General features: G+C 44.0%; 1 protein-coding gene across 2 annotated transcripts in view; it reads left to right on the top strand.

Annotated features, from left to right (window-relative positions):
* ELP3 (elongator acetyltransferase complex subunit 3) overlaps positions 1-23,362 on the top strand; it is a 98,558-nt gene that overhangs the window by 48,819 nt on the left and 26,377 nt on the right. For both annotated transcript variants that reach the window (XM_075201181.1, XM_075201183.1), the window contains exons 9-10: positions 8,766-8,892; positions 17,967-18,160. In XM_075201181.1, the coding sequence (XP_075057282.1) occupies positions 8,766-8,892; positions 17,967-18,160 (321 nt within the window). The remainder of the gene's footprint in view (positions 1-8,765; positions 8,893-17,966; positions 18,161-23,362) is intronic.

Here is a 23,362-nt window from a genome sequence, read left to right as displayed (position 1 = left end):
AGGGGACGGAGGAGGAGGGGGGTGCAGCTGAAAGAGGGGACGGAGGAGGAGGGGGGTGCAGCTGAAAGAGGGGACGGAGGAGGAGGGTGCAGCTGGCAGAGGGGGTGAAGAGGGGTTGCTACTGGAAGGTTAGGGTGAAAGAGGGGGTGCAGCTGGAAATATAGGGTGGAGGAGGGGGTCCAGCTGGAAGAGCGGGTGCAGCTGCAAATGGGGATGGAAGAGGGTGCAGCTAGCAGAGGGGATGGAGGAGGGGTGCAGCTGGCAGAGGGGGTGGAAGAGGGGTTGAAAATGGAAGGTTAGGGTGGAAGAGGGGGTGCAGCTGGAAATATAGGGTGGAAGAGGGGGTGTAGCTGGATTAGGGTGGAAGAGGGGGTGCAGCGGGAAGAGGGGATGGAGGAGGGGGTGCAGCTGCAAATGGGGACGGAAGAGGGGGTGCACCTGGAAATATAAAGAGCAAGAGGGGGTGCAGCTGGAAGGTTAGGGTGGAGGAGTGGGTGCAGCTGGAAGATGGGAAGGGGGAGGGGGGTGCAGCTGGAAGATGGGGACGGAAGAGTCGGTGCTGCTGGAAATATTGGGTGGAAGAGGGGGTGCAGCTGGAAAAGGGGGCGGAAGAGGGGGTGCAGCTGCAAATGGGAACGGAAGAGGGGCTGCAGCTGGAAGAGGGGGTGGAGACTTTATGCCCCACTCGTAATGGAGACAGGTCAGAGTGAATGCAGCTGATCACTACATTGGGGATGCAGCCTGTTAATCCATATGAATTGGTAGCTGATCCAATACAGAAGATGTCTTTCTCCCCCAGGCCTGGTTTACATGTCGTACTGGAGGTGATGTCAGGTCACAAATTATAGTCCTCTTACCCAGTGACCACCTCTGCTCCTCCGCAGACACCAGCATCTTACTCCCCTGTCTGCTGTGTCACAGATTGAGGGGCTGTTAGTAATGTTTTCTTCAGGAGACGCTTCCTTAATGCCGCTGGCACTCCATGTACATTGAAGGGAGGAGACCTATTCATAGATTGATTGTAGGTTAAACAGAAATATGGCCCCTGCCAACGTAAACAAAATTAAATGTTTCTCAGTCTCTAGTGTTTATCAGACAGCACTATGTAACATCTATTAATCAGTGTGCTGCATCTGTAACTGTACAATCACAACGTAGGAATCTTTCTGAATGTATCAATCCTTCACGTCTGTCTTGCTGAGAATCTTTTGTTAAATAAAAGTTTAGCCTGAGAGCTCAAGGACCACTTACTCAACTCCTACAAAAGTGAATTAAACACCCCTACACGGAATTATCTCCATTAGTTATCCCTGAAGTGTGGTCATTACCAAACCTTTTCAATAGAAAAAGTTATTCATTATACCTTTTAATTATACCGCTGGCCAAAAAAATAAATCCTTTCAGCCACTAATAGACGAGGCTCAGGTCGGTAACATCTCTGTGAAATGTCAAGCACCCCTCGACGATAGTAAAGAGGAGAAAGGAAGGACGTGTTCTTGTTAAGTTGTCAGCATATGCTGGGGTGAATACCTGTGCTGTAATTGCAGATTCTTCTCCAGCTCTGTCCTGAGAAGAGTGTGAGCATTAAATAAGAATGAGGCTGGATATGATGGGTAGTGTAAGTCTCCTGCTCAGTGTGGCAGAGCATTTGTTAATATTCCCATATATGTCTGTAAAGGTTTCCATACGTTAACAAATTAAATATGTGTTTTGTTGTTATGCTTTTGCTTCGCCGCACCCAAATGTGAAAACATAGTAAACCTACCATTGGAAATACAGAAGAGATAGTTTGTTACTCAGCTATGTTGGGAGAGGGATTAGCGGACATGCCGTGCTTGGCCGTTTAAGCTTTTTGACACAAATTAGCTAACTTGCTTTTAATTAATTTAAAATCCGTCTTCCTTCACCCTCTACCAGCCTTGTCTTCAGCCTCTACATCATGATTAAACCTTACTACATTTTTTCTTTCAAGTTTACTTTTTACTTTGGAGAACAGCTATTATATTTTAAAGTGAATGTCATTTTATACCTCTCCATGTCACCATTTTGCACCCACCCCCAAAAGCCTTGTGCCCTAGGCTTCAGCCTCGGCAGGCTATTGGATAATCAGGCCTATGCCTGAAATGAGTCTATAGATGGGTAAATAAGTGCCCGTAACTTAGGAAGTTAACTTTTCGTAACTAGACTCATTATACTCTTGAGTCTTGTGTGAACATCTTTGCCTGGAACTCTGAAGCCTGTGTGAGATTCTCCAAAAGTTCAAGGGTGGTATCCCCTCTGTCCTCCATCATCGACATGTCTGTTATTAGACAGCAGATGTGCGCAGAGAACCAGCAGCAGCAGCTGTTTTTGGCGATAACCAATTGGTGAGCCAAACAGAAAATTCTTTTCCTTTTGACATTTAAACATCAAAACAATCAGGAGTAATTGCTGTAAGTAATTGACTTGTGGGAGGTGGGACCATTACGGATAAGAGCCTTTGTTTTGTTGCTCCGCAGATAATAGCTGAGCAGTACGGGGTTGTAATGTCTATCGGCTAAAGTAATCAGTATCCCATCGTTTTGTCATTTTTATATTTTTTTTTTTCTCCGGGGTTTCAATTCGGTTTTTTTTCTTTTTTCAGCATTATAATTGTAATTGCCCTAATTAATGAAATGCAGTCATGTCTTCACAATATAAATTTATATAAAATGAAAAAGCTTTTATTTTATCAATAGCTATGACTGTGCTAGTGCACAATAGGCTACTGCAGTGGTTTCCAAATTTTTTCAGTTCGTGGCACCCTTAGTCTCCATTATTTTTTCAAGGCACCCCTCCAAAATAATTACTGAGCAGTCCCGTTTTATAAGTAGTTAGGTCAAAAAAACGTAATAAGTATTTAGGTCAGGACATAAATACTTAATTAGTTGTATGCAAAAATAATATACACATAAATCCAAGGGAAAATAATATTTGTATATATTTTTTTCAATTATATTTCTGTCAAAGAATAATTTACAGCTAGCTCACAGTGTGCCCTCCCTTCTATATCTGCACACACTCTGTGTCCCCCTTCATCTGCACTCAGAGTGTGCCCCCCCCCAAAAAAAACCGCGAGAGCTGCTGTTTCGGCAGCACTGTACTATACAGCAGCCGCGGCACTGTCAAAGAAGCGTCCACGGCGGTGCTGTATACAATAGAGCACCGCCGTGGACGCTTCTTTGACATCGCTGTGGCTGCTGTATAGTACAGTGCCGCTATGTGGGGCACTTTGTGAGGGGAGGGGTTTCTGGAGACCCAGAAACCCCCCCTGCCTGCGCCCCTGCCCCCTTCATCTGCACACACTCTATGCCCCCTCTGCATCATCCTCTCACTCTGACCCCTCTGCATCCTCCTCTCACTCTGACCCCTCTGCATCCTCCTCTCACTCTGACCCCTCTGCATCCTCCTCTCACTCTGACCCCTCTGCATCCTCCTCTCACTCTGACCCCTCTGCATCCTCCTCTCACTCTGACCCCTCTGCATCCTCCTCTCACTCTGACCCCTCTGCATCCTCCTCTCACCCTGACCCCTCTTCCAGGGGCCTGGAAGAGGGGAAATAAAAAACAATCTGGCGGCTCCCTGGTCCCAGCATCCTCCTCTCTCCTGTCGCTTGTCACTGAATGTTGGGTGTGATGACGTCACACCCGACATTCAGGGGGAGGGAGGTCCCGGGGTCACTGGACTGGTAAGTTTTTGGTTTTTTTTGTTTGTTTTCTCTCTACCTGGCCGCGGCACCCCTGGGAGCCGCAGCGCACACTTTGGTAACTGCTGGGCTACTGTATAAATACAGGGAATATAGAGTATACAATGGTCAATAGTGAGGACTGCAAGAGGCAGTATAAGGTGGGAGTTCCTGGGCTACTCTTATCCAGTCTATCCTTTCGTTAGGAACTCTTAACAGCATTGAGGCATCGAGTGCCTCGTGCCTCAGTGACGTCCTCAATGGCCTGCATTCACACAGCGTTTTTGTATTATCTATACAGATTATGCATCAGTCTTAGTGAATCGGGGAGCCCTCCTAATGTATGGGTGTGCACAGAGCCCTCCTCATTCCATGGCCACTCATATAGAAAACTAATCTGTATAGCACACACAACGCTCATTAGTAAACAGTGATTGCAATTATTGATTGTGCAATTCCGCATGTATTCATGGCCTTTCTATTCTACTCAATGTATCTTAAAAGAACCTTTTCACCTCCCTTATTAATGGTGCGGAGGATGTGGCATTCCTATAACCTACATTCTAAGCAGTATAGAACTAATGGCATGTAACATACACTGTGTACAGGAGCCAGGCTGTCCCTCTGTATTAGTCCTGGTAAGTGTTGATGTACCCCACTCTCTGGGGAGGTCTTATAGAGAGCAACAACCCCACTCACCCAGTGAATGTTTTCATTAAAATCTTATTTTGAAAGATTTTAAAACCTATTCTCAAAATGCATAATAAAGGTATTTCTGTAGAAATCGAAAACATTTACAGCTTTAATTAGTTGTATTTTATATTTACATCCTCAGAAATATTGACTTTTTTTTTTTTAATCATCTTATTTTGGTACCATTTATAATACTAAGAAAGAGATTGCTTTGACGGGATATTGTTAACGGAGGAAAGCCCGTTGTGCTTCCGATCGATATAACTTTACAGGCTACATGGATGATGTTATAACCTTTTATAATTTAAGTCCTCTCCTCCTCAATACCTATCTTTAGCCTGGTCCCTATAGCTTGTAAGGCTTTCCTTAATTCACAGCAACACCCTTCCTTGTCTTCCCTCTCCCCCCTTCAGTCCTTGATATCATTTAATTATACACTGTCATGAACACGCTCCTAGCTGCCGTGAATTTGGGGGTGATTGCTGTATGAGGTCACACGATTCCAGCCGCAGTCTCTCTCTACTTATCACACAGGTTATAGACCTACTGAATCGCCCCCAAACAGCGCTCGCACCTCACACACTTCAGGTTTGCCACCACCTATTGAATACGGCAATATGACCCCAATCTACTGTCCTTCACTGGCACACAATACTTCTAGCTGCTCACAGACTAGCAAGACCCACACCAGCGAACAAAGGGTTAACTCTTCACACCTTCATACTGTTACACAAATGTAAATGCAAGCACACACTAGGCTTGTTAGTCAAATATATTAACAAATCAACAACCGGCATTCAAAGGGTTAACTTGGTTGAGCTATATTCTTCTTAACAGGCTAATTGATTCGTTCACGTATCAAGGACGCAACATATTAAATTATAGATTTACTATACAAAAGTACAGGACAGTTTATTGCAGAAAAAGAAAAGACAGTGTAAATTGAGGCACTCCGTGGATGCTCATTAAGATTTAACTTTTATTAGATTGATTAAAATGGACAAGAATTGAGCGAAATAGATAAAAGGATAGATAAAAGTTGTGAATAGTGATTAAAATGCAAACAGTTTTTTTGCAAGGTCTCACCTTAATCCTTTTATATATATATATGAGATAACAGGCTTAAATGGCACTAGTTTACAGCTATGTAACACTTAATGTTATAAGTAAAGTAGTGGGATTAAGCTAATCATATTGTTATCCAAGCACCAATTAATAATAGCGGTTAGGTAAGATTATTCTAACTAAAATGTCAACCAACCTTGGGCTAAGGATAAACTTACAATAGCATCACAAATAGAGTTCTCCTATGGAGCTTGTGGGAGGTAGTCTTATAACTTAAGAGTCTGGTACAGGCTCATAGCTTAAGAGTCTGATAAAGACTCATAGCAAAAGTCCCTCTCATACATAACTCGTAACGCTAAATTCTGATAGATTTAGGTAGAGACATAGGAGAATAGTAAAGCTAAGTACAGGATAAGCGGGGTTTTCTGAAATTTCCCTACGGCGTTTGTGTCTCACCTTTCTTTATGCTATGTACCTCAAGGATCGCTTCCCAGTTTATTTTAGGTAGGGAAATTTCACAAAACCCCGCGAATCCTGTACTTAGCTTTACTATTCTCCTATGTCTCTACCTAAATCTATCAGAATTTAGCGTTACGAGTTATGTATGAGAGGGACTTTTGCTATGAGTCTTTATCAGACTCTTAAGCTATGAGCCTGTACCAGACTCTTAAGTTATAAGACTACCTCCCACAAGCTCCATAGGAGAACTCTATTTGTGATGCTATTGTAAGTTTATCCTTAGCCCAAGGTTGGTTGACATTTTAGTTAGAATAATCTTACCTAACCGCTATTATTAATTGGTGCTTGGATAACAATATGATTAGCTTAATCCCACTACTTTACTTATAACATTAAGTGTTACATAGCTGTAAACTAGTGCCATTTAAGCCTGTTATCTCATATATATAAAAGGATTAAGGTGAGACCTTGCAAAAATCTGTTTGCATTTTAATCACTATTCACAACTTTTATCTATCCTTTTATCTATTTCGCTCAATTCTTGTCCATTTTAATCAATCTAATAAAAGTTAAATCTTAATGAGCATCCACGGAGTGCCTCAATTTACACTGTCTTTTCTTTTTCTGCAATAAACTAAATACATCAGTGTCTGGGTGCACCCCCCGGTTTGAATTTTTTTCTTCGGGTTAATCAGGATTTATTATACTTTATGCTCGCAATATTTTACCTAGTGCGGTTCTTCCATCTCAGTTCTTTAAAAGTACAGGACATACAGATATAAAAAAATAATGAATAAACAATTAATAGATTGACATAACAAGCAAAGCAGTTTAAAATAAAAGGGGTTACATTCAGAGTAGCACTTACGTGAATTGCCTTTTCTGGCCAAGGGAAATTGGCTTGGAAGATGGATAGCTTATCAATGTGAATTGATTTCCCAAAAAGTCTGACAATTTGCTGTCACTGGTTTTAGCTTTTTAAAGACACTTCCATACCTCTTCCTAACCCCGGGGGTTGTGGCCTGTGACACTTTTTCAATCACCATTTGCATGTTGTCTGATTTACTACTCAATTCTACTATGTGACCTAACTTTTCTGTGGAGCGTCACACAGACCCATTTTTATTAATAATATCTCTTATGACTTTGTCCATCTTTTGATACCAAACATGATGAAATTTTGACAATGTAACATACCTTTTCCAAAGATATGTGATTATAGCTGTTCCCGGATACCGCCAGTACCTGTCATTCACAACCCTGGTGTGATTTCTGCTCCTCAGTATGGAGTTGCACCTGGATTTCCCAAAATATGAACTATGAAGACATTTTCCTTTTTGAAGCTCATATTTCTATATACCTGTATAGGCCTTCAAAATGCTGCCTTTGGCTGCAAGGATGTCCAGCTGTGACCGGCCCCACAAAGTCTATTCATGTGTCCAAAAGCTGACTTGTGTCAGGATATATCTCACAGCAAGTGCCCTTTGTATCTGCTACAGGTGACACTGCTATCTTCTAACACTGCGATGTACAGAGCCATCAAATACACACACAACATACTTTCTATCTTAACATTTTACACTTTAGCTAAACTTATCAATGGATCCATTTGATATAACATATTTACACTGCAGTTATGATTTATTCCTTATAAACTGTAAGTTCTCTATGTTCACGACATACACCTTAAGGGGGAGATTCAGTTCCCCACGTTGTTCTTTAGAGCCATGTTCTATGTAGCTATATTCATGGCATCCTATTGGTTCACTTGGAACTAGTGACTTCCTTGAGACACAACTGTATTTTCATGGATAAGGGTTCAATATAGACAAGGATTGCCTCAGCTGTGTGAGCATTACTGGCACATTGTATATTATAGAGCACCTTTAGCTGATCAACCAGGCCTAACCAACTGAGTCTACCTTGTATAGGAGTTTAATAACACATACATTTATTCAAAATTCATGGTTAGTGTCTGTAAGCACGAGTGTTAGTTTCTTTTGTTTAGTGGAAATAATTTGTGTAACAGAGCCTATGTTCTTTGTGTAACACAGGAGGAGGTGCAGTAATGACTAAATATTCTTAAGATTGATAAAGCTCCGAACACCCATGTGTGCTAAAGGAACTTAGGTCAATAACTGATGCACCACAGTTTCTGATAGTTATTGGCTCCCTCATAACTGGGACAGTGCCACAATTAGTCAGAAACAATTGTCAGTACCATTAATTATTATCATTGATTTGTAAACTGTCACAGTGCTCTGCAGCGCTGTACAGTAGGTAAAACAAGGACATCATTAAAACAGGCACATACAAGGTAGACAAAATAAATACAGACATGAAAACAAAGTGTATGGAGGGCCCTGCTCATTAGAGAGCTTATATTTGAAGTGTGAGTGGAAGTTGGGACAGTTGTGAGGGTGTATTAGTGTGAGTGGTATCAGATTCTAGTTAGCATGTTCTATAATGTACTAGATAAATGATAACTAGAATCTGTGTGGTTTCTATGGGCTACACCTTCACTTTTCCTTTTTATAAGGTATAAAACATTTACCCCATTGCGCTTAATCACACTGCTGTGTTGTTGTTTTTTTTGCACACACTACTTTATTACCATCCTGCCCTCATTGCGCGATCTCTCCCCTCATTGCGCCCCCTCTCTCCCCTCGCTGCGGCCTCTGCCCTCGCTGCGCCCCCGCGGCCTCTGCCCTCGCTGCGGCCTCTGCCCTCGCTGCGCCCCCGCGGCCTCTGCCCTCGCTGCGCCCCCGCGGCCTCTGCCCTCGCTGCGGCCTCTGCCCTCCTTGCGCGTGATCTCTGCTCTTATTACGCTCTCTCTCTCTTTAAGGGGCCACACAGTGAAAGCGGTCTGTGAGTCCTTCCACATGTCCAAGGACGCCGGATTCAAAGTGGTGTCTCACATGATGCCCGATCTACCTAACATGGGCCTGGAACGTGATATCGAGCAGTTCATAGTAAGTAACCAGATATAAATTGTATAATTCTCATCCAGACCACTATATACGAGCTGTCGCTGCATTATTGAGATCTATCTGATGTGTGAATGTTATTAGTTATAGCCTTTAGGTGGTCACAGTATGTATATCACGTCTAGTGCTCTAATTGAAAGTGGCTTTGCCCCTGGACGTTTTCTCTAAATGCCAACTGGTGCAATGGAATGTGACTCGCATCCAAATATACCTTTCAAATGAAACGTGTACAAACCTCCAGCAGCACAGAGTATATCAGGAGATGAGTGATGTGTTAGTGAGGACAGTGCTGCATGTGACAGGGGCAGTGACATGATGTGAGGAGGGGAATGGAGGCAGCAGGAAGTCACAGACTGAGAGTTATATAGTGGAAGGAGCAGGATCCCCAGCAGCACACAGTATATCAGGAGATGAGTGATGTGTTAGTGAGGACAGGGCTGCATGTGACAGGGGCAGTGACATGATGTGAGGAGGGGAATGGAGGCAGCAAGAAGTAACAGACAGAGTTATATAGTAGAAGGAGCAGGGTCTCCAGCAGCAGAGCCGTAACTTAGAATTCTAGTGCCCGGGGCGAGAAAGACAAATGCCGCCCCCTAGCCCTCAATTTTAACCAAATTAACCTAAAATATTCCTAAATTGCGCCCACCTTCAGCGTTGCGCCCTAGGCGGTCGCCCCTGTCGCACAGCCCTAGTAACGGCCCTGCCCATCAGCACAGAGTATATCAGGAGATGAGTGATGTGTGAGTGAGGACAGGGCTGCATATGACAGGGGCAGTGACATGATGTGAGGAGGGGAATGGAGGCAGCAGGAAGTCACAGACTGAGAGTTATATAGTGGAAGGAGCAGGGTCTCCAGCACTGATGTCAGGCTTCTGTCACACTGATGCAAGGAGATTGTGGTGTTAAACACAACTCCGTATGAAACAAAGTTCATACATCCAGCTTCTTTTTGTGGACCCATGTAAGAGCTGGAGATATATATATATATATATATATATATATATATATATATATATATATATATATATATATATATATGTATATGTATGTATTGCTCAATGTAAACTCAGCTCTCCAGTGTGTAATAGGTAGTCACCGATCACGGGTCAGGTTTCGGCTACACTACCAGCATAGACACTCTTATACCTATTACATCCATCTAATTGGTCATTTTAGTATTGGTATGATTCAGCATCTTACAACTATTATTTGCTGTGTGTTGTTCTCTGTTGGGGATCAGCTGCCCATAGACCAGATTACATCTGAGAGCTGTAAGTGTGTATGTTATTTATCTGCGATCAGTTAGTCAGAACATTTTATAAACACAGCTTCTAGTTGTTCTCCGCTCATCATCGGCGTCACGGTGTTTCCTTTCCTGTAATTCCAGTGAGTCAGCAGCCCCCCCAGTCCCACTCTCTGCAGTAAATGGGAATTATACGGTGAATTGCTTTGAGTGCTGGTGGTGCCACCGATAAGATAATTAAAGTAATAGTTCAGATAAATCACAGACTCGCTCAGACACGATTAATGAGACTCTCGGAGGAGCTGACACCTCATTCCCCAGGACGCGATAAGCTCAGCTTCTGTATTGCAGCAGGATGAGGGGATGACACTGGCACCGTAAGGGGGGCGCTTATTAATCACCGGTTCTGTCACGGCTGCAGAATTGTACACAAGGAACAGAAGTCAATATAAGGATGCTGTTTATAAGAGGGAACTTCCAGATAGAACCAACTCTTATATCTCATCATTACCCAGCAATGTCTTCAGCTGCCATTAGGTCCAGTGGTGCCCTCTGGGTACGGCTCAGTGTGCCAGCTCAGTCCTCTGGGTACGGCTCAGTGTGCCAGCTCAGTCCTCTGGGTACCGCTCAGTGTGCCAGCTCAGCCCTCTGGGTACCGCTCAGTGTGCCAGCTCAGCCCTCTGGGTACCGCTCAGTGTGTCAGCTCAGTCCTCTGGGTACAGCTCAGTGTGCCAGCTCAGTCCTCTGGGTACAGCTCAGTCCTCTGGGTACAGCTCAGTCCTCTGGGTACAGCTCAGTCCTCTGGGTACGGCTCAGTGTGCCAGCTCAGTCCTCTGGGTACGGCTCAGTGTGCCAGCTCAGTCCTCTGGGTACGGCTCAGTGTGCCAGCTCAGGCCTCTGGGTACGGCTCAGTGTGCCAGCTCAGGCCTCTGGGTACGGCTCAGTGTGCCAGCTCAGGCCTCTGGGTACGGCTCAGTGTGCCAGCTCAGGCCTCTGGGTACGGCTCAGTGTGCCAGCTCAGGCCTCTGGGTACGGCTCAGTGTGCCAGCTCAGGCCTCTGGGTACGGCTCAGTGTGCCAGCTCAGGCCTCTGGGTACGGCTCAGTGTGCCAGCTCAGTATGTTTCTGGGTACGGCTCAGTGTGCCAGCTCAGTATGTCTCTGGGTACCGCTCAGTGTGCCAGCTCAGTATGTCTCTGGGTACCGCTCAGTGTGCCAGCTCAGTATGTCTCTGGGTACCGCTCAGTGTGCCAGCTCAGTATGTCTCTGGGTACCGCTCAGTATGTCTCTGGGTACCGCTCAGTGTGCCAGCTCAGTATGTCTCTGGGTACCGCACAGTGTGCCAGCTCAGTATGTCTCTGGGTACCGCTCAGGGTGCCAGCTCAGTATGTCTCTGGGTACCGCTCAGGGTGCCAGCTCAGTATGTCTCTGGGTACCGCTCAGTGTGCCAGCTCAGTATGTCTCTGGGTACCGCTCAGTGTGCCAGCTCAGTATGTCTCTGGGTACCGCTCAGTGTGCCAGCTCAGTATGTCTCTGGGTACCGCTCAGGGTGCCAGCTCAGTATGTCTCTGGGTACCGCTCAGGGTGCCAGCTCAGTATGTCTCTGGGTACCGCTCAGGGTGCCAGCTCAGTATGTCTCTGGGTACCGCTCAGGGTGCCAGCTCAGTATGTCTCTGGGTACCGCTCAGTGTGTCTCTGGGTACCGCTCAGTGTGTCTCTGGGTACCGCTCAGTGTGTCTCTGGGTACCGCTCAGTGTGCCAGCTCAGTATGTCTCTGGGTACCGCTCAGTGTGCCAGCTCAGTATGTCTCTGGGTACCGCTCAGTGTGCCAGCTCAGTATGTTTCTGAGTCTTTAGTCTATGTGATCTCCAGTAATTGTTGGGTAATGCAGGGTTTCCCATACTTGATTACAATGTCTAGGGACCCTATGTTGCTGGACAGGTCCATATATAAGCGACACTCTCTATAATATGTAGGGCTGCCCTATTTTCCCTATAGATAGTAGATGGAATATTAGTTCTCGGAGTCTACTAGCATCGACTTCGGGGGCAGATTTATTTCTTGTACATACTCTTACAGCTGCGGTGTTTCACACAAGCAGTGGTGGTGTTGTTGCCCCTTATTCACCTCCCCCTCCTCCTTCCTGGAACCTCTCTGTCATCCAGGGCACTAGCAATTTTCAGCTAACTTTTTTGGATCTTAAGAGGTCCAGTGTATCTCTTTGTTATCTAAACAGTATGGTGGTGTTAGTGTTTTTTTTAAATTTATATAGCACTACCATATTCCGCAGTGCTGTACAGAGAATGAGGAATCGCTCACATGAGTCCCTGCCTCACTGGAGCTTACAGTCTATATTCCTCAGCTGTTACACATACAGAGCAACAATACTGTAGATTACACCCGGCATACAGAATAGAGATAGATACTGAGAATTGGCTCCCACTAGCAGTAAGTTATAAAGAGCGAAAGACACGATCTGGTTAGAGCAGTTCCTTCCTCTGTGTGACAGCAGCTGGGGTATGTTAGTCCTGGTACCCCAGATACAGAGAATTACATCCAACATGCATACAGAGAGAAGTGATACTGTGCAGTGCTGTATATAAAGAGAGATACAGAGAATTCCATCCAACATGCAGCACAAAGAGAAGTGATACTGTACATAGAGAAGTGATAATGTGCAGTGCTGTATATAAAGAGAAGTGAAACTGTACATTAAGAGAAGTAATACTGTGCAGTGCTTGTACTCGGAGAGATACAGAGAATTCCATCCAACATGCAGCACAAAGAGAAGTGATACTGTACATAGAGAAGTGATACTGTGCAGTGCTGTACATAGAGGCAGAATTTCATCAAACATGCAGTACAAAATGAAGTGATACTGTGAACCTGTCCATATGTATAGTAATAGATGACATGCAGAATAATAAAATATTGAGAATTGTGTACAGAATATAAGAAGTAGTACTTTGCAACATGGGCAACAATATCAACAAACGCATTTGAAAATATCTGTGACGGAGGCCATTCATAATGTGCTCTATGGTGGGACAAGGTACCCCTGACACCAGATAGCCATAGCGGACGGCAGTCCTTCCCTTTGTATATGTCTAACATAAATATGAATGGATGACTGTATTACTATATTGTACATAAAGGACTTTGCCCTGATTCTGTGATGGAGTCAGACAAGCCGGCCGACCCTGCCGCCCAGCATAACAATGAATGTGTAATTTGACCACACAAGTGGGGTACAATGTTGGACTTTGTACAGACGTTCAGCTCCTCGTGTCTATGGGATCAGTATCCAGCATCTCTGTAGTTTGGGCCAGACATGCTGTGATATTAGGCCACTTGTGATATATTGCAGCATGTATGGCCAACAAAATACTGTTTCCAGAGATCTTAATTCGGTACAGTTCCATAGTTTGCTTTCTCTTCCCCAGAATCCGTTTTGCCTCCTATCAGTCTTATTGAGATGTGATAATCTTCCTGCGGCACTATAGTTTGAGGGGGCCGGGGGGGGGGGGGTCTAATGGTGACGGAGATGTGTGTCAGAGCTGGGTTTCACAGGGAGATAACACAAAACTACGTCCTGTGACACTCCAGGTGTCGTGAAACTACAAGTCCCAGCATGCTTTTCCAATATTTAGCAGCTTATTGCTGGAAGGGTGTGCTGGGACTTGTAGTTTCACAACACCTGGAGTGTCACAGGTTAGCCGACACTTGTCTAGCCTATAGATTCCTCTGTGCTAAGCACACAGTAGATCATGGTTAGTGTTCCTTTAAGATCTCTCTACGTTTGTATAGATATAATGTAGAAACACATCGTACACAGATTTACAGGAATCTCTTTGCTCTGTGCATAATAAGCCCTTCCACATCTATAGACCTTTCCATAGCACTGACTCTGCTTTTCCAAGGTTTGCAAATGTTATTCCTGTTTATTTATGCTATAGAATACCCTGAAGCTGCTAGCACGTCCGTTCATATGCCCAGCATGAATTAGTGACGGAGTGGGAAGGATTTTCTCAATGACAATAAAACTGGGGCAGGAAGTTAAGAATAACAAATGAAAAGGACCGGTAACTCCTAGCAGTCAGTAACTTTACCCTATTGCTTTTAATTACTATAAATATTTACCAATAAATTGCTTTTATTTTTTAGTGTTGAGCGTGGCAGGAACAACATAAAACCTTGCAGTGGCGAGGCGGTGTTAGGACATTAAGCAGCTACAGAGTGTGAATATTTTAGCTGCGTTCCCGTAATTCTCTGGGGCCTGTTTTATTATGTGCAGCTTCCAGCGCTCACATTCACTGATGCCTTTGATAGGTAATCAAAGCCGTCAAACAAAGCTACTGTCAGAAATATACTTAATGTAAGCGCAAGTGGATGTAAAGTGGAATATTTTCTGGGAAATGAATTATAACCATTTCATCAGCTTGTCCGCTGCCAGCTGACGTCCTCCCACGCGGTGAAGTTTAGAAATGATTCGTAGCCGGGCAAACTCCTAGACTGTGATATTGTGCTGTAACCGGGCTGGAACGGAGGAGAGACGGACTGACAGCCCTCAATCATTCAAGTCTGCGACACTTAATCATATTTATAAATTGTTCTAGGAGAATGTACAGTATATATCCTGTGTGTCAAATGCCTGACTTACTTCTTCTGTTCTAGCTCCCAACTATTATTTTGTTTTTTTATTTTACTTTTTTAGTCAAATGTTTTTATTTTCTCTCTAATTTTTGTGCTTTTTGTTTGTTTTGTTTTTGTGTGTATGAGTTTATTAATCTAATTTATCCTGTTCTGATCCAAGCTAACGTTTAGTTGTTCTGTGTGACTTGCACTTGAATCTTTTCCGGCGTCACAGCGGGCAAAGACGTCTGCACGCGGAGGCCTGTTGCGTCCATCTTCCGACCGCGTCTACCAACACGTAGAATTATGACATAACTTATTTAGGTTTTATTATTATTAGACAACAGGGTTATTTTTGGGATACGCGCTGCTATATCGCAGTCAGGTTAGTTAGATCAGCACTGTGACAACTGGTGAAGGGGCATTTTGTACATTACGGGTTAGGCTTGATCTGTGTTTATCTAAGAAAGTTGGTCCTCCATGTTTACACAATATGTAAGGCTAAAGTCACATGGCGTGAGTCTGCGGCGTCCGTAGGTGAATGCAACACATGACTGATAAATGTCTGTGTTACATTAGCTTCAAATCCCCGGCGATCTGTACCTGAAAGAATCGTTTAATCTGTGCATCCTCTGTCTATTATACTCTGTTTATATTCCTGGTTCCTGTCACATATGCTGCATTCTCTATTATACTCTGTTTATATTCCTGGTTCCTGTCACATATGCTGCATTCTCTATTATACTCTGTTTATATTCCCTGTTCCTGTCACATATGCTGCATTCTCTATTATACTCTGTTTATATTCCCTGTTCCTGTCACATATGCTGCATTCTCTATTATACTCTGTTTATATTCCCGGTTCCTGTCACATATGCTGCATTCTGTCTATTATACTCTATTTATAATCCCGGTTCCTGTCACATATGCTGCATTCTCTGTCTATTATACTCTATTTATAATCCCGGTTCCTGTCACATATGCTGCATTCTCTGTCTAATATACTCTATTTATAATCCCGCTCCCCTCCAGGACATGGAGCTGCGTGGTGTCTGGGACATGATACTGGGCAGATGTACGTAATAGCATGGCTACCAAGATTTTAGAGTAGAATATCAAATGTGTGTGGTTGGAAGAGAGACCGTCTAATCTGACTCTTCATCTAGATGAACTCGCCTGTTGTACATGGTTTATTCATACGATGTGGTTTATTCATACAAGATACCCGCAGTGGTATCATTACATCACACAGGGATTTATTGCGGAGTTGCAGGTATCCGATTATAGTTTCAGGTTTTTATTCACAGTGATGACCGAATGGAGTAGTGTTCCTTTCTTGTATAATCATTTGGCTCTTGCAGTCTATTCTGCGTGTCTAAGTACAGATGTACTGTGTAGACATAGAGTACTTAATTGAACCTTGAAATCCACTTAGATTTGAATACGGTCGGATCTGCGCTCAAGTTCTGCGATCTTCTTAAAAATGCAACTTACATTCAGGTTGCGTCCGGTCCGAACAAGAATCGGGGCCCATCAGCTGTAATAAAGGCAGTGCACACGTTCTTTTGCGCAGGTCTTGACATATTAATATCGATCAGTGCCTTTATTTGCTGATGTTGGGATGACGACGTGGATTTAAAAAGAGGAAAATCGAATGGGTAAAAAAAAAAAAAAGTAAATGATTTTTCAGAGTAAATATCTAGTACATTTTAATTCACTCCCAGCTTCATGCCTATTATTGACATGACGTGTTTCTCCTTTGTTTGTCATGCTTGCTGTTCCATTCTGTCATCCTCAAGAACATATTATGTGATTAACTTGTCCTTAAGGTCTCACTACCAACAACAATTCCTCACCATTATTTGTGCTTTTATTTCTCTCTCTATTTTTGTTTGTTTCCAGATCAAATACTATATAAATATTCATAACGGTTAGTTTGACGCGCCAGCTGTATAATACAATCCATTTGTAACGTCGTAAATGCTGCGACTAATCCCCAGCCGGGGATTCTGGGATTGGACTCTGGTTCCCTCTGGGTAAATCTGAACATCACAAGCTGAGCCCTTATCTTCTGCTCTTTACTTCCCATATAATTTATGTCTATGAAGTTGTAAATTAAACTTCCACATTAACAGCGCCGTCGTCGGATAAGATACGGCCTGTTTACGATTTTCTGCGTCCGTCAGTAGTTGGGATTTGATGGCTTGTTCTATGTTCTGTTTTGACCAAGTCTGTGTTCTGAAAAGTATTCACTGCTTACATGACGTGTAAATCAAGCTTAAGAAACCTGTCTGGCTGGTCATGCTTGGCCTTGTAGTTCCATAACTGATAGTGTCGTATGTTTGCGCATGATGTGTTTATTTGAATACAATCCTGGGGATTATTTAATTATACAGCCTTTGCTTACCACAAATCAGATTGAAGACACTGACGGTAGATGTTCTGGTACCATGTCACCGATATCTAATATTTTCCTTATTCTATTATTATTATTATCATAGATTTATAAGACGCCACAGTTCTCCGCAGCGCCATACAGTAGGGAAAACAGTACATACATAAAACAGGGGCATACAAGGTAGACAAAATAAATGCAGACATGAAAACAAAGGGTATGAAGGACCCTGCTCATTAGAGAGCTTACATTCTAAGTGGAAGAGGACACAGCTGAAACAAGAGGAGCGAGTGTGGCTCAGAGTGGAGATTGGGATAGTTGTGAGGGTGCATTAGTGAGAACAGTGTTATTGAGGATAAGGTCACCTCTAAAAAAAAAAGAGATGGGTTTTCAAAGAGCGTCTAAAGATTTGAAGGCTGTGGGAAAGTCTGATTGGGCGTGGTAGGGAATTCCATAAGTGGGGAGCAGCACGGGAGAAGTCTTGCAGGCAGAATTGAGAGGTGGTTACCAGAGATAAGACAAGGCGCAGGTCAGAGGTAGATCTAAGAGGGTGGGAGGGAGAGGTATTAAGGGGTGGTGGTGTTGAGGGTTTTGTAGGTAAGGATGAGTACTTTTGAATTTGTTTCTGAAGGACACAGGGAGCCAGTGTAGGGATTTGCAAAGTGGTGCAGCAGATGTGGAGCGGTGAGAGAGGAAGATCAGTCTTGCAGCAGCGTTCTACACTTCTATAGGATATGTTTCTTTCTTCATCAAAGATTAACTAGACCAACGCATCTGATTTTATTTAACAGGAATTTTTTGAGAACCCGGCTTTCCGGCCAGATGGAATGAAGCTCTATCCGACGCTAGTTATCCGAGGAACCGGATTGTACGAACTCTGGAAAACCGGAAGATACAGAAGTTATTCTCCCAGCACGCTGGTAGATTTGGTGGCGAGAATTTTGGCTCTCGTTCCACCGTGGACGAGAGTTTACCGAGTACAGAGGTAAGATAAATATAAAATATTTGAATGTATTTTAATATTTACATCAAATCACTTTTGCTGTACATAATCAACCATAGAGGATCCAGATTACAATGTCCCCCTGTGTAAATATATATATATATATATATATGTATGTATATATATATATATATGTGTGTATATATATATATATATATATATATATATATATATATATATATATATATATATAATCACCATTTATTTATATAGCGCCACTGATTCCGCAGCGCTGTACAGAGAACTCACTCACATCAGTCCCTGCCCCATTGGAGCTTACAGTCTAAATTCCCTAACATACACACAGAGAGACAGACTAGGGTTAATTTTGATAGCAGCCAATTAACCTACTAGTATATTTTGGGAGTGTGGGAGGAAACCGGAGCACCCGGAGGAAACCCACGCAAACACGGGGAGAACATACAAACTCCACACAGATAAGACCATGGTCGGGAATTGAACTCATGACCACAGCGCTGTGAGGCAGAAGTGCTAACCACTGAGCCACCCTGCTGCCTATACACACACACGTTTTTTCACTATATCTCGAGTTTGGCATCATCCATTAGTAACATACTTCACACTGAGGAACGGTCAGTCCTGCACTTGGCGGTCTCCTTGTGAACGGACGGTGCCCGGCTCTGTATATGTAGCACTGGATTTCCTGCGAGTGTATCGAAATGAAGGGATGTCGGCTACATCTGGCTGTGTACTCAGGTGACGGCCACAACAGAGATGTGACCAGGAAATATATGACCTGGCTGTGAACCACAAGAGGTATAAAAGACGATATTGGATTTCTGCGCGGTAATGACCATCAAACCATTAAACAAATACATTTTATGCTCCATAATAGACTCAGATTTGAGGTGTTAGGGGAAAATGGTCGGACGTTGATACATTAATTGCTTCTCTCTTTTTATTTTGCTCAATCTTCTTTCTCTAACGTGTAACTGTGAGGATTCTAAAAGAGTTCCTCGGAGAATTGGAAAATCTATTTTTCCATCTGTGGCTTTTATCACATCTATTACGGTTAACCCCTGGAGGGTTGTAGAGCTCTGTACAGCATCGATTGTAAATAGTATTTCTGAAGCTGGTATAGCTGATCCGTGCTGTACAACTTGCCGTAGACCTCTTGTAAGAACCAAGGCCTCGCTCTGCATTTTGGAAGTTGACTAGAACGGCATTAAAATTTCAAAACATGGTGTCAGTTTACCGTACACTGGAGCTAATTAACCAAGAGGACGTTCGGCGTGAACCCTTCTGATCCTAGGCTAGTCCTGTGGTGACACCGGAGCGCCTCACAGTGGTGGAAATTGAGAGTTCACTGAGATTTTGTGAGAAGACCCATGGCACACCGCCCTACCCAAGGTCTATACCCAGAGAAAATTCCCCGATTTAAAGAGGGGTTGTCCTATTGGTTAGCTGCTTCTCCCCCCCAATAACCTTCTTAAACTTTGCAATTTTGAGGTCAAACCTCAAACCAACAGAGAACTAACTCTCAGTAAAGTCATAGGACTTCCTAGCCTTGGATCAGAAGGCTTCACACCAAATGTCCTCTTGGTTAACCAGCTCCAGTGATTGGTACACCGACGTACAGTCCTCATCGCACACTCGCAGCAAAAAGAACAAGGACTTTACGAACACGTCACCACTATATTTGTCTCCACAGTCCCGGATATGCGGCGTATGACTGTGCTGCTTTCATAAAGGACAACGGGTTCTCGCAGCTCCATCTACGAAGTGCAGCACAAGACTTTCCGTACAATGCAACATTCTGCATGCAGGGCCGGTGCTAGGGTCCATGGCGCCCTAGGCATTTTGAAAAAATCGGTGCCCCCCCCCTCCGCAAATATCGGCGCCCCTCCTCCCCCCGTCTTTCCTTACCTTGTCTCACCACCGCCGCCTCTCTGCTCCGTCTCCTCCCCTCCACTCACTGACACTAATGAGTGGAGGGGAGGAGACGGAGCAGAGAGGCGGCGGTGGTGAGCAATAGCCTCTTCCCCCCCCCCTCCCCTGTGCATCTGAATGCTGTGCGGCGGCCGTGACAGGTATGGTCAGCGGTCGACGCACAGTTTTAAAGTAATTTACATTCTTGTGGCGCCCTCCAGAGCCCGGCGCCCTAGGCAAGTGCCTAACCTTGCCTAATGGGAGCGCCGGGCCTGTCTGCATGAGAAGTCCTTAATGGGCAGTGTTGGCTATTGGGCACCGAGTTTAAGGACTTTTAGCAGAAAGCCATACAATCTATATAACTGAGGTCTAGGTGTCGTGCTGTCTCCCATCCCTTGGTAGAAAGTCACGTGTCGCTTGTAAATAATAACAGCTTGGATTATATCGGTGGTTCCCAAACTTTTGCAGTTCACGGCACCCTTTGGGGCATATTCAATTCCGATCCCGATCCGCGGGATCGCGCCGGAACGGCCGCGAACCTAATTCACGGTACCGCAATAACGTGGATGGGCTGCGAACGAAAATCCGCGTTATTGCGGTACAGTATTACCGGCAGTATTGCGCATTTTCCGCTGTAACGCGCGTTACCGCGGATCGGATCGGAATTTAATATGCCCCTTGGAGTCTCCGTAATTTTTTCAAGGCACCCCTCCAAAATAATTACTGAGCAGTCCCGTTTTATAAGTACAAAAGGGGAAGCTGCTCAAATCAATTTATAGGCCATAACAGGTGCTTGAAAGGGTGGGGTTATCCTGCAAGGAACATACACACAACATTTTTTCCCCCAGCACACTGCTATAGCCAGCAACAGAGCTGCCATTTCTACTGTAGATAAAAATGCAAAAGTCTTTGTTGCACACATTTGCAAATGTATGTTGAAGCCATCCGCCACAGCAAGGCGTTTTTGCTAATAGGATGGTCCTACTCTAAACAATGAGAGTCCCATATATTTGGGCCATACATATGTGTTTTTAAATTGAGAGCCAACTTACCAAAGAGGTACCCCAGAAGCCTCCAAACAGCAATTCAGTGCCAGTACCCCCTCTCAGCTACTGACACCAACATGCCTCTCAGACAAATACAAAAGTGGAAGCTGCTCAAATCAATTTATAGGCCATAACAGGTGCTTGAAAGGGTGGGGTTATCCTGCAAGGAACATACACACAACATTTTTTCCCCCAGCTATAAGTAACTGGGTCAAAAAACTTAATAAGTATTTAGGTCAAGACAGAAATACTTATTTAGTTGTATGCAAAAAATACACATAAATCCAAGGGAAAATAATATTTTTATATATTTTTTTCAATTCTATTTCTGTCAAAGAATAATTTACAGCTAACTCACTCTGTGCCCCTGCATCATCTTCACACATACTGTGCCCCCTGCGTCATCTCCACACTCTGTGCCCCTCTGCATCCACAGACTCTGCGCCCCCTCTGCATCCACAGATTCTGCGCCCCCTCTGCATCCACACACTCTGTGCCCCCTCTGCATCCACACACTCTGTGCCCCCTCTGCATCCACACACTCTGTGCCCCCTCTGCATCCACACACTCTGTGCCCCCTCTGCATCCACACACTCTGTGCCCCCTCTCTCTGCCCCCTTGCTCTGCCCCGTCTGCATACCGCCATGGCCAGGAAGAGGGAAAAAAAAAAAACAACTTACCAGTCTGGCGGCGCCCAGGACCCAGCATCCTCTTGTCACTGAATGTCGGGCGTGATGACGTCACGCTCAACATTTAGTGAGAAGCGAGGAGGGAAGAGGATGCTGGTTCCTGGGCGCCGGCGGATTGGTAAGTTTTGGGGTTTTTTTTTGTTTTTTTTCCTCTTCTTGTCCACGGCACCCCTGTGGCAGCGTCGCGGCACACAGTTTGGGAACCTAGGAATTATATAATAGACTTGCAGAAGTTGGACAGATGACACAGGGTGTCATTAAGAAATAGACAGAACAATAAAGAACAACAGGCAGACAGATCTGTGTTTACTCACATGGCTGTAGATGGCTACAGAATATTTAATGCACAGACGTATGTTTAAAACGGTTATAGAAATACAGCTAGTTTATTTCATCCTTAATAAAAAAAAATTAGAAGTCACCTAAATTCCCCATTGTCAAATTTTTATTACCCATAATTTCTTGTGACCCTGGTTGGGAATATCCATCATTTAGAGATGCCAAGTAATTTATACAGCGACACATGTCTGTGACCATACCTGTGCGTTGCTACAGAGATGAATACGTAACATAACATAAACATAACCTTATTGAGTGTCTGCGTGATGTGTAAGTTCCCCTATGTACATACGTTGTATTTCACTGTCCCGTCCCCAGAACCTGTCTATATCTCAACGCTTGTTTTACCTCCGTTATAAAGACAGATTTGTTTCCACGTGAAATACAGATAATCGGGTACTTTAGCAGGATTTATGTTCTGCCACGTCTTCTGCAGCTAGATTTGTCTGCAGCAGCGAAGTCACATCGTACGAGTGAGATCAATGAGGTCTCAGTGCACGGTCCTCGGCTCGCTGAGAAATGGCTGCAGATCTCTGTTACATAAAGTGTCGATGACACCTTCCTCTTAGCCTGAGTTGTGTGTCTACCAGAAGGGATTCCTTATTGTGCTGTTTAAGGTGATATCTGGTTATTGCCTTTTAAAGGTACCATAAATCGGACACTTTACAGTTTATCGTTGTGACGATAAAATAGAAGCACTTAAGCAAATTGCTGTTTCTTAGGTGTTATCACTTCCATTTTACTGTTGTATTCCAAACAGTGCTCCCTTTAGGGCTATAGTGAGGTGAGCGATGGGGAGTTCAACAATCCTCCATTATATTACAGCAAGAGCCTTCTGATAGCAGAAAGTATTCACACGATCAGAGCACTACAAAGTAGTTTGATGAATGAATCACGGGTTATAGCCATGTTGGGGAGCAGCAGTCCTGGATGTAAGGTAAAGTAAGGATAGATTTACACATCTACCTGAATTTATACAGTGTAGTTACATATCTCAGTCTGTGGGGTAATGCCGGGTGCTATAAACCACATCTTACTCCCTTGTCCAAGGTTTCTCCCGTGCTGCCCCCCACCGTTGGAACCATCTCCCTCGTTCTACCAGACTATCCTTTAGTCTATGTAGCTTCAAACTGTCATTGAAATGGTTTATCCATTTCACCATGTAGTATACCTCACCCTCTTTTATCCCCCATCTCTCCCACTCTTGCTTCTTCTTCATC

This window comes from Mixophyes fleayi, chromosome 3 (assembly GCF_038048845.1).
Source record: "Mixophyes fleayi isolate aMixFle1 chromosome 3, aMixFle1.hap1, whole genome shotgun sequence".
NCBI lineage: Eukaryota > Metazoa > Chordata > Amphibia > Anura > Limnodynastidae > Mixophyes > Mixophyes fleayi.
Note: the sequence above shows the minus strand (reverse complement) of the source record. Positions and strands in the feature narration are given on the sequence as shown.